Consider the following 12,053-nt stretch of genomic DNA (forward strand, 5'->3'; position numbering starts at 1 on the left):
CTATTACAGCAGACCGAAAGATGGTCCAGGAAAAGTTACTTGGTTGGTAAACCCATCCAAAGAGAAGTGACTCCCAGCAGTGCTCTGGGACACTGAGGACACCAATGACATTCTGGGCTGTATGAGCAGAAGCATAGTCAGGTGCTCAAGGCTGGTGATAATTGCACTCTGCTCATCATTCCTTCAAATGCATCAGGAACGTTACACCGAGTTTGGGGCTGTGTAGCAAGAAAGACTTGGACCAAGCACAGCAAGTTCTGCAGTGTTGTTGTTAGGAAGGGATTTCCTGTCTTCTCCTGAGCACCTATGCCCTCCTTCTTGCGAAGGATGTAGTCATCCCTCCTTCCTTACTATGCTATTGTACTAATCGAAGAAGAAGAAACAGTGTGCACACCAAAATGAATGCAACCTTTTGTTAATGATGGCTAACAATGAGCATCACCAACCACCCACTCACAGAACTACCCATGAGCAACACCTCTCTCCCCAGGCATCCTGGAAGAGCGGCTGCAGGGGAAAGACAACTCAGAGGCAAAGGCTGGGATGCAGCAGAACTTTAATATTAGAGTCAAAAGATGGAAACAGCAGTACTCTGAGAGGAGGCCCCAGTGTAGGAAGCACCAGAGGCAGATGAGATTGTAAGGTGTGTGGCCATGACAGGCATCCCACCATCTGTCCATCCCACTTACTGTGGGAGAAGTGCCAGCTGGTCCTCTCTAGGTTGATGCTGTGGGACTCAGAGCCCAGTGGAGCAGTGCTGAACAAAGAAGGACATTGGTGGAAAAGGAGAGAGTGAAGGAGAGGAAAGGCAGACATTTTTCCAAGAGCCTGGACTGGCTTCATCCTCTTGCAAGGGTTGCTGGGGATGGTTCGACCTCACTGAATACAAGAAACCAATGCTCCATGCCCAGTCCGCTACCAACTTCTAGATTCCTGGGGGTCTTTCTTCAGGACCATCACCAGCAGCTTTAGCATGGGAGGCACCTTGTGCTGCAGTAGCGGCTGCCCAAGCCAGAGACACCAAAGCCTCCAGAGGAGATGGGCACTCCCTGAGAGCTGAGGATGCTGCCAATGGCAGCAGACGTGGAGGAACCCACGGCAGTATTCTGTGGGAAGGAGCTGAGGATGGGGCCGGGCAGGGTCACCACCACGGGAGAGGGCTGGATGACGACAGTGGAGTCCTGGCACTGCTGGACACAGGGCTCATTGCAGCTGTTGGCCAGCGGGGTCGGGCCACAGGGTCCGCATGGCAGGCACGGCAGGCACTGGTTGTAGCAGGACATGTCTTGGGGCAGGACGTGCACCTTGAGGGAGAGAGGGACAGGAGGAGCACATAGGTGAGAGAGGATCAGTCTGCCAGTCCACCCCAGAAGAGCCATGGCACATGCTACTTGGGGAGCTGGCAGCTGTATAATGAAGCTCAAGAAATCCTCCTTAAGACTCAACTCAGAAGTTCTCTCAAGAGTGTCCAGACTGAGCCAGGTCCTCACCTGGCCCATTTCTTGGGATACATGTCAGTAGAGCCCAACTTTTCTCCCTGATACACATGCTGTTCTCTTTCCTCTCCCATGAGTAGCATCCCCGGGAACCAACAGAGGATGAAGGGGCAGGCATCTGCTAACAAATCCCCAGGGAAGAAGAAGAGGGGAAAGGGCTTCAGACTCACCTTAATCTCAACGAGATGGAGGTGGCAGGATTGGATGAGAGACTGAGGAGATGGGACCACTTTTATACCTCTCCTGCATCCCCCCAGGCCCAAAGTCACTCTATGGACACTGTAATTTTCCAGCAGAGTCACCTCAAATGCAAAATAGGCTTCCTAATGGCACAGATTTTGTATTGGTTTCCATCAGCTCTGCCATTTCATTTCCTCATTTCTGACATGCCTATTTTACCATACAGGTTACTTTCTAATGGAGCTATGAGAGACTCAATGAAGACCCCAGCAGGTTCTTATCAGTATTTGGCAGAAAAGGAACCCGAGTGCAGGAGTGGTTGTATTCAGGTAGAGGACAGGACATGTCCTCTGGGATTGCAGAAAAGTTCCACCCCCCCCCCCAGCTGGGACTCGTCTCTTGGTCCCAGGCAATACGTCTTCTCCTAGCATGAGAGCTTCAGCACACATCCTCTGCCATGTCCCAAAGCCCTCCTCAGGCAACAGAACAAGCCAGCACCACTGGGGGGACAAGGAAGCTGCCTCTCAACAAGCAATTGCTGGCAGGAATGGGCACTGCCACGCAGCTGGGCATGCTTAGCGAGGGGACTTGCTTACAAGGGCCTTGGCTACAGAAACACCTCCCAGACTCCATCAAGGAGGCAATGCATCCCTGCTGCATGAACAAAGCACTTCCCTGCCCTGCAGACATGGGAGGCAGCTGGGACACACCCCAGGAGGGCAAGGGAATGCCTTCAGCAGGAAAGCTTTCTGGGACAGACTCTCCCTGCCCAGGACGAGTCACGCTCTAATTTGGGATTGGCCACGTGTCACACTTTTGGCGTGAGGCCAAGCCAGAGTGCCTTCTCTTTGCATGGCCTGAGCACCATACGTGCCAAATCCCCTTCTGGCCCAGCAGCTCCATCTGAGCCTGAGCTCAAACTGTGCCACCCTCCAGGCACCCCAACATCCATCACCCTGCAGCATGACCTTCTGGTGAGTACTCTTATAGCTCATGCAGCTCACAGGATGGTTGGCATGTTTTGTACAAGAGGGAATGTCTTTGGGTGTGCCGCTGGTCAGGGAATGCGTCTGGCCAGTCCACAGGACTGATTCCCCAGGACTTGCTGAGCAATCATTGGGCTCAGGAGAGCCAACTTCAGTTTTCTTATAGCATCTGACAACATGGGTTGGCTGAAGAGCCCATGGGACAGCCGCAAGAGGGAACAGGGCCAAATAAGCAGACAACTTCACCCCAGAAGGAGCTGTCCTGTGCCAGGGCATTTCACAGCTGCAGCACAGCCCATCTGCCCGTGCTCCTGCCTTGCCTAATGAGGTGTGTGACTGGTGGAGCAGGCTGGGAGCTAGGCCAAGTGGGATAAGGATGTGCTGTGTCCTCAGGCAAAGGAAACTTTGGGTATCGAGGAAGGCACTGCATAGGCAGAAGGATATGTGCGCTTTCTTGTAAAGAGGGTCCAAATGTGGTCAACGCATTTCCACAGGCACATGTCCCATGCCTGCATAGAGCCCCTCAGGAACATGGAACTCATATTCAGTCCCTACTGACATGTTCCTGCCAGGGGAAATGCTTGACCTTTTATCCTTGTACTTGAAAGGAGCCTCTGTGGCCAAATGGGCAAGTCAGTAATGAGGAAATGAAATGGCAGAGGTGACCGAAACCAAAACACGACTTGTGCCATTAGAAAGGCTATTTTGCATTTGAGGTGACTCTGTTGGAAAATTATGGCCTGCGTAGAGTGACTGTGGGCCTGGGGTGGTGGAGGATAGGTATAAAAGTGGTTCCATCTCTTCAGTCTCTCATCCACTCCTGTCACCTCCATCTCCTTGGGATCAAGGTGAGTCTGAAGGCCTTTCTCTTCCTTTTCATCCTAGGGGATTTCTTAGCACATGCCTGCCCCTTCATATTCTCCTGGATCTTTGGAGTGCTAGTAATGGGAGAGGGAAGGGAGCTGCATGTGTGTCATGGAGAGAAGCTGGAGCTTGACTGAGGTGTCTCCAAAGCTATGGGCTAGGTTATTCTTGACAAGGAGATTGGAGACAAAGGGATGGAGAAAGCTGTGGGCTTCCTTACACAGCTGACAGGTCCGAAGACAGCATGTGCTGCTGCTATCCAGTGGTGGGTTGGATGCTGCTCAACAATCACTGCCATGTTCCTCCTGTCCCTCTCTCCCATCAGGTGCACGTCCTGCCCTGAAACATGTCCTGCTACAACCAGTGCCTGCCGTGCCTGCCATGCGGACCCTGTGGCCCAACCCCGCTGGCCAACAGCTGCAATGAGCCCTGTGTCCAGCAGTGCCAGGACTCCACCGTCGTCATCCAGCCCTCTCCCGTGGTGGTGACCCTGCCCGGCCCCATCCTCAGCTCCTTCCCGCAGAACACCGCCGTGGGATCCTCCACGTCTGCTGCCGTTGGCAGCATCCTCAGCTCTCAGGGAGTGCCCATCTCCTCTGGAGGCTTTGGGCTCTCTGGCTTGGGCAGCGGCTACTGCGGCAGGAGGTGCTTCCCCTGCTAAAGGTGCTGGCAACGGCTCTGGAGAAAGACCCCCAAGGACCCAGTAGTTTGTAGTGAGCACAAGTTAGTAGACAGCACAGAGCATCAGCTTCTTCAGTTTGGGGAGGGGGGGGGGGGTCAAACTACCCCAGCACATCTTGCAAGAGAATGGGGCCAGCCTGGGCTCTTGGAAAGCACGGCCCATGTCTACCTTTCTTGTTCTGCACTCTTTCCTTTCCCACCTGTGTCCTTTTTGCTCAGACCTACTCCACTGAGCTCTGAATCCGTCAACATCAGCCTAGAGAGGATCTTCTGGTCCTTCTCTGTCAGTGGAGTGGGCACATGGACAGCTGGCAGGATGCCTGTAATGGCCTTCAAGCACAGGCTCTCTTCTTCCCATCATGCTTCCTGCACTGGGACCCCCTTTCAGAGTGACCTTGTTTCCCTCTTTTGTCTCTAATATTAAAGTTTTCTGCATCTCACCCTGTGCCTCTGAGTTGTCCTCCCCTTGCAGCAGCTCTTGCAGGATGCCTGTGGAGAGAGGTGATGCTCATTGTTTTTTCTGGGATTAGGTGTTTGGTGATGCTTAATACCTTGTGGGTGTTTGGGTGTTTAGTGATTGTTAACACAGGCTTCCATTCATTATTATTCTTCATGTGTAAGATCACCCTCTGGATTCCAAATATCTGCTTACTTAGGGCTGTGTGGCCATGGTGATCATACTGCCAACTTTCCATCTCCCCTCTCTACTGTGGGAGAAGTGCCATAGGGAGCTTCCTATGCTTATTTTGTGGGGTTGGGATGTAGAAGAGGTTTATTTAGTCAAACCAAGACAGTATCAAAACTTTCTATAGAGGTTATGGATATGTAGTGAAGGTCATGGGGACTCAGGTGATCTCCTTAATTCTGCTGGGGTGTTGAAAGGATGTGAGACAATTAACATGGACAGTACAGGTCAATAATTGGCTGCTGAACTGATGTCAGTGACAGTTTTTTGCTCTATGATCATAGGACCTTGTTTGATGATCAGTGTATTTTTGTGAGATATGGGAAGCTCCTTACTAAGTGGGGCAAAGACTTTTTTTGCCAACAGAATATCTGACCTCAAAAGGAAGGAAACTCTTTTAAAGTCATAAATAGGGACAGGAGCAGTGTAACCAGCAGCCTTGTGAGAATGATGGATAGGGTTGATGAATAAAGGTCATGGAGTGATGTGATAGGAACAGATTACAAAATCAACAAAATGGAGTTTAAGCAGGATCACCTCCAGCAGTTGCAGATTAGCAATGGTTCCTACTGTGCAGCCTTATGTCCTAAACTATCCATAGGAATCCAACATGCTGATGTGCCCCTCTTAAGTGTCTGTAAGCTAATGCATACAGTATGGGGAATAAATGAGTTTGAGATGGGTACATAGTTCTAGACCTATGGTCTTACTGGGATTATGGAGACATGGTGGGATGGCTCCCATGCCTGAAATGTTGCAGTGGAAGGATAAAGGCTGTTTAGGAAGGACAGGCTATGGAGACAAGGAGTGGGCATTGCCCTCTATGTCAGAGACCAGTTGGAATACATGAAGCTCTGCCTGGGGATGAATGAGGAGCTGACTGAGACTTTATTGGTTAGGATTAAACAGATGAAAGAGTTAGGTAACGTTATAGTGGTGTCTGCTACAGACTACTTGGTGAAACAGACCAAGTAAATGAGGCCCCCTACAGACAGATAGGAGCAAACTGACAGTGCACTCAATTCCTTCATCCAAGACATTGATAAATATATTGAATAATGCTGCTCCCAGTAACGACCCTTGATGGACTCCACTAGATACAGGCCTCCAACTAGACTCTGTATCACTGACCACAACTCTCTGGCTTTTTTTCTTCAGTCAGTTCACAGTCCACCTCACTACCCGATCATCCAGACCACACTTCCTCAGTCTAGCTGTGAGGATGGTGTAGGAGACGGTGTCAAAGGCTTACTGAAATCAAGATAGACCATGTCCACTGCTTTACCATCATCTATCTACCTTGTTATGTCTTCATAAAAGGTTATCAGGTTGGTCAAGCATGACTTCCCTTTGGTGAAGCCATGTTGACTGCCCCTAATGACCATCTTATCCTCGATATGCCTAGAGACAACATGAAGGATAAGTTGTTCCATCACCTTTTCAGGGATGGAGTTGAGGATGACCTGTCTATAGTTACCCAGGTCCTCCTTCTTGCCCCTTTTGAAGACCGGAGTGACATTTGCTTTCCTCTAGTCCTCAGGCACCTCTCCTGTTCCCCATGACTTACCAAAGATGACGGAGAGTGGCCTAGCAATTACTTCCATCATCTCCCTCAGCACCCAGGGGTGCATCCCATCTGGACCAATGGATTTATGGATGTCCAGCATACTTAATTGGTCCTTAACCCAGTCCTCATCAATCAAGGCAAACTCCTCCTTTATCCTGACTTCAACTGGGTCCTCAGAGATACGGTGCTCCTCAGGACAGCCTCTGGTATTACAGACAGAGACAAAGAAGGCATTCAGTAATTCTGCCTTCTCTTTATCTTCTGTCAGCAGGGCACCCATTTCATTAATCAGTTGGCATACATTGCCTCTACTGTTTTATTTGCAATGTATTTGTAGAAGCCCTTTCTGTTGACATTGACTCCTCTTGCAAGGTTTAATTTTAAGGAGGCCTTAGCTTTCCTAGTTGCCTCCTTACATCCTCTGACAACAGTCTTATATTCCTCCCAGGTGGCCAGCCCCTCCTTCCATGATTTCTAGAATCTCCTCTTCCACTTGAGTTTGCCCAGCAGTTCCCTGTTTAGCCATGCAGTTCTCCTTGCTCCCTATCTTGACTTCCCACCCGTGATGCAAAAGTGTCCCTCACTGGGATTTAATGTCTGTCTGTCAGGCAGCATTTACGACCCCCTTCTCTCCTTCAAAACTCAGTCATCTCTTCACACACACATGCACAAACACACTCCCTTCTTTCTGCCAACTTCTCTCAATCTCTCTGCTCTCTGTCTTGGACACTTTGTTCCTCATTCCTCTCCTTTTTCCCTTCTTAACAGAAAGACAAGAGAACTTATCTTTCTGCATTTTTTCCTGTTATGAGGCCCAGAATGGGAGGATCCTATGGCCCCTTCTGCTCAGTTCAGGAAAAAATGCAGTTTAATTAGAGAAAACAAAAAAAAGAAAAGGGAAGGGAAGGGAAGGGAAGGGAAGGGAAGGGAAGGGAAGGGAAGGGAAGGGAAGGGAAGGGAAGGGAAGGGAAGGGAAGGGAAGGGAAGGGAAGGGAAGGGAAGGGAAGGGAAGGGAAGGGAAGGGAAGGGAAGGGAAGGGAAGGGAAGGGAAGGGAAGGGAAGGGAAGGGAAGGGAAGGGAAGGGAAGGGAAGGGAAGGGAAGGGAAGGGAAGGGAAGGGAAGGGAAGGGAAGGGAAGGGAAGGGAAGGGAAGGGAAGGGAAGGGAAGGGAAGGGAAGGGAAGGGAAGGGAAGGGAAGGGAAGGGAAGGGAAGGGAAGGGAAGGGAAGGGAAGGGAAGGGAAGGGGAGACAAAGACAAAGACAAAGACAAAGACAAAGACAAAGACAAAGACAAAGACAAAGACAAAGACAAAGACAAAGGACATCCCCAACTCCCTCAGCCTTTCTTCATAGAATAGGTGCTCCAGCCCTTTTTGTGGGCCTCCTTTGTCTCTCCTTTGGACCTGCTCTAACAGGTCCACATCCTTCTTGTGCTGGGAGCCCCAGCCCTGGACACAGTACTCCAAGTGAGGCCTCACAAGGGCAGATTAGAAGGGGACAATCACCTCCCTCGACCTGCTGGCCACTGCTTCTTTGATGCAGCCCAGGATACAGTTGGCCTTTTGGCAGCTGTGCAAGTGCACAAGGCTGGCCCATATCAAGCTTCTCCTCCACCAGAACCCCCAAGTCCTTCTCTGCAAGGCTGCTCTCAATGAGTTCTTCACCCACTCTGTGCTCATGTCTGAGATTGCCCTGAGCCAGGTGCAGCACCTTGCAGTTAGACTTGTTGATCCTCATGCAGTTCACATGGACCCACTTTTCTAGCTTGTTCAGGTCCCTTTGGATAGCATTCCTGCCTTCTGTTGTATCAAATGCACCACTCAGCTTGGTGTCATCTTCAAACTTGCTGAGGGTGCACTCAATCCTACTGTCTAAGTCATGGGTAAAGTTATGAAACAGAACCAGTCCCAAGACAGACCCTTGAAGGACACCACTCATCACCATCCTACAACTGAGGTTGGACTCGATGATCTTGAGGTCTCTTCCAACCTAGAAATTCTGTGATTCTGTAACTGGACATAGAGCCATTGGCCACAATTCTCTGGATGCATCCTTCAAGCCAATTCCTTACCAACTGCATGGTCCACCCTTCAAATCCATATTTCTCCAGTTTGGAGATCAAGGTGTCATGTGCATACTTCTTTCAAACATTTATATGTTTGTTTATATGTAAACAATATATTCATCAGTGACTTGGATGAGGGAATGGAGTGCGCTGTCAGCAGGTTTGCTGATGACACTAAACTGGGAGGAGTGGCTGACACGCTGGAAGGCTGTGCTGCCATCCAGAGGGACCTAGACAAGCTGGAGAGTTGGGCGAGGAGAAATCTAGTGAAATATAACAAAGGCAAGTGTAGAGTTCTGTATCTGGGCAAGAACAACCCCAGACACCAGTATAAGTTGGGGACTGCCCTGCTGGAGAGCAGCGAAGGGAAAAGGGACCTGGAGGTCCTGGTGGATAGTGGGATGACCATGAGCCAGCATGGTGCCCTTGTGGCCAAGAAGGCCAATGGCATCCTGGGGCATATTAGAAGGGGTGTGGTTAGGAGGCTAAGAGAGGTTCTCCTCCCCCTTCCCTTCCCTTCCCCCCCTCCCCCCCCCGCTCTAGTGAGACCACGTTTGGAATATTGCATCCAGTTCTGGGCCCCTGTAGTGGGTTTACGTGGCAAGGTTTTGGTAGCAGGGGGCTATAGGGGTGGTTTCTGTGAGAAAGATCTAGAAGCTGCCCCATGTTTGGGAAGGGCCCCATTGTTTTCCAGATCCGAGCCAATAAGCGATGTTGTTTGCGCCTCCGTGAGAGCATATTTAAGACAGGGAAAAAACGCTGCGCCACACAGCAGCCGGGAGAGTCAAGGGAGTGGGAGAACAGCCTTGCACCAAGGTCAGTGTAGAAGGAGGGGGAGAGGTGCTCCAGGCGCCGGAGCAGAAGTCCCCTGCGGCCTGTGGTGAGGACCATGGTGAAGCAGGATGTCCCCCTGCAGCCCATGGAGTACCACGGTGGAGCAGGGTTCCACGCTGCAGCCCGTGGAGGAGACCACGGTGGAGCAGGTGGCCCTGCACTGACGGAGGCTGCCGCCTGTGGAAGACCCCTGCCGGAGCAGATTCCGGGCCGGACCTGTAGCCCGTGGAGAGGAGACCACGCAGGAGCAGGTGATCTGGCAGGAGCTGCTGCCCGTAGGGGAGCCAGGTTGGAGCAGTTTTCTCCTGAGGGATGGACCCCGTGGTACGGACCCATATCTGGAGCAGTTCTGGAAGAGCTGCTGCCTGTGGGAAGCCCACGCCGGATCAGTTCATCAAGGACTGCATCCCGTGGGTGGGACCCCACAGCACAGGGGACGAGAGTGACCGAGAAGGAGCGGCAGAGAAGAAGTGTTGTAGACTGACCATAACCCCCATTCCCCGTTCCCCTGCGCCGCTCGGGGGGAGGAGGTGGAAAAGGGTGGATGGGGGGGGAAGGTGCTTTTGTTTTTTTTTTTTCCTTTGTTTTCTCACTTCTCTCGCTTGTTAGTTGTAGGCAATAAATCTTACTATCTCCTTATGCCGAGTCTGTTTTGCCCGTTACAATAATTATTGCGTGATTTTCTCGTCCTTATCTCAATCCTTGAGCCCTTTTCACATATTTTCTCCCCATTCCTCTTTGAGGAGGGGGAGTGAGAGAGCGGCTGTGGTGGAGCTCGGCTGCCCACTCGAGCGGAACCACGACAGTCTTTTTTGGCGCCCAACGTGGGGCTCAAGGAATTTGAGATAAGATGATAGTTAGTAGAAGTAACGGGCAAAAATATGTGCAGGATGATTGTTAGGAATGTACAAGTTGTGAAGAATTAAGAAAGCAGTAACTGTGATATGTTAGTGTGGTGAAGGGACGAGGGGTGGTGTGTGTGTGTAAAATGTCCACCTTGTCGGTGCTGTGATGATGTTATGTTTATTTTGGTGTGGTGAATTCTTTTTCGTTTTGATTTAAGTGAATTTTGTGAAGGTTGTTGTGATAATTGTAAAGTAAGAGTATGTTGTGAGTAGTCTTAAATATGCTATTAACAGAGGCGAGGGGTGGAATGTAGTGGGTTTACGTGGCAAGGTTTTGGTAGCAGGGGGCTATAGGGGTGGTTTCTGTGAGAAAGATCTAGAAGCTGCCCCATGTTTGGGAAGGGCCCCATTGTTTTCCAGATCCGAGCCAATAAGCGATGTTGTTTGCGCCTCCGTGAGAGCATATTTAAGACAGGGAAAAAACGCTGCGCCACACAGCAGCCGGGAGAGTCAAGGGAGTGGGAGAACAGCCTTGCACCAAGGTCAGTGTAGAAGGAGGGGGAGAGGTGCTCCAGGCGCCGGAGCAGAAGTCCCCTGCGGCCTGTGGTGAGGACCATGGTGAAGCAGGATGTCCCCCTGCAGCCCATGGAGTACCACGGTGGAGCAGGGTTCCACGCTGCAGCCCGTGGAGGAGACCACGGTGGAGCAGGTGGCCCTGCACTGACGGAGGCTGCCGCCTGTGGAAGACCCCTGCCGGAGCAGATTCCGGGCCGGACCTGTAGCCCGTGGAGAGGAGACCACGCAGGAGCAGGTGATCTGGCAGGAGCTGCTGCCCGTAGGGGAGCCAGGTTGGAGCAGTTTTCTCCTGAGGGATGGACCCCGTGGTACGGACCCATATCTGGAGCAGTTCTGGAAGAGCTGCTGCCTGTGGGAAGCCCACGCCGGATCAGTTCATCAAGGACTGCATCCCGTGGGTGGGACCCCACAGCACAGGGGACGAGAGTGACCGAGAAGGAGCGGCAGAGAAGAAGTGTTGTAGACTGACCATAACCCCCATTCCCCGTTCCCCTGCGCCGCTCGGGGGGAGGAGGTGGAAAAGGGTGGATGGGGGGGGAAGGTGCTTTTGGTTTTTTTTTTTCCTTTGTTTTCTCACTTCTCTCGCTTGTTAGTTGTAGGCAATAAATCTTACTATCTCCTTATGCCGAGTCTGTTTTGCCCGTTACAATAATTATTGCGTGATTTTCTCGTCCTTATCTCAATCCTTGAGCCCTTTTCACATATTTTCTCCCCATTCCTCTTTGAGGAGGGGGAGTGAGAGAGCGGCTGTGGTGGAGCTCGGCTGCCCACTCGAGCGGAACCACGACAGCCCCTCAGTTCAAGAAGGACATAAAACTTCTTGAGAGAGTCCAGTGCAGAGGTATGAAGATGATTAAGGGAGTGGAGCATCTCCCTTACAAGGAAAGGCTGAGGGAGCTGGGTCTCTAGCTTGGAGGAGAGGAGACTGAGGGGTGACATTATTAATGTTTCTGAATATGTAAAGGGTGAGTGTCAGGAGCCAGGCTCTTCTCAATGACATATGATGATAGGACAAGGGGCAGTGGGTGCAAACTGGTTCCACTTAAATACTAGATGAAACTTTTTAACAGTGAGGGTGAAAGAACACTGGAACAGGCTACCCAGAGGGGTTTCCTTCTCTGGAGACATTCAAAACCTGCGTGGATGCATTCCTGTGTGACCTGATCTAGGTGTTCCTGCTTTGGCAGGGGAATTAGACTAGATGATCTTTCAAGGTCCCTTCCAATCCCTAACATTCTGTGATTCTGTGATTCTTGTCCCACAAGCACCAGAAGC

General features: G+C 51.1%; 2 protein-coding genes across 2 annotated transcripts in view; one reads left to right on the forward strand and one right to left on the reverse strand.

Annotated features, from left to right (window-relative positions):
• The window catches only part of LOC309887293 (feather keratin 1-like), a gene marked incomplete at both ends in the record, with an annotated part of 55,675 nt that overhangs the window by 7,490 nt on the left and 36,132 nt on the right, over positions 1–12,053 (reverse strand). The window lies entirely within an intron of this gene.
• LOC309887299 (feather keratin 1-like) lies at positions 3,873–4,187 on the forward strand (the record flags this gene model as incomplete). Its single annotated transcript, XM_082778888.1, has 1 exon — positions 3,873–4,187. One exon carries the CDS (start codon positions 3,873–3,875, stop codon positions 4,185–4,187), a length of 315 nt encoding a protein of 104 aa, XP_082635014.1.

Source organism: Aythya marila (assembly GCF_965140915.1).
Source record: "Aythya marila genome assembly, chromosome: 25".
Lineage (NCBI taxonomy): Eukaryota > Metazoa > Chordata > Aves > Anseriformes > Anatidae > Aythya > Aythya marila.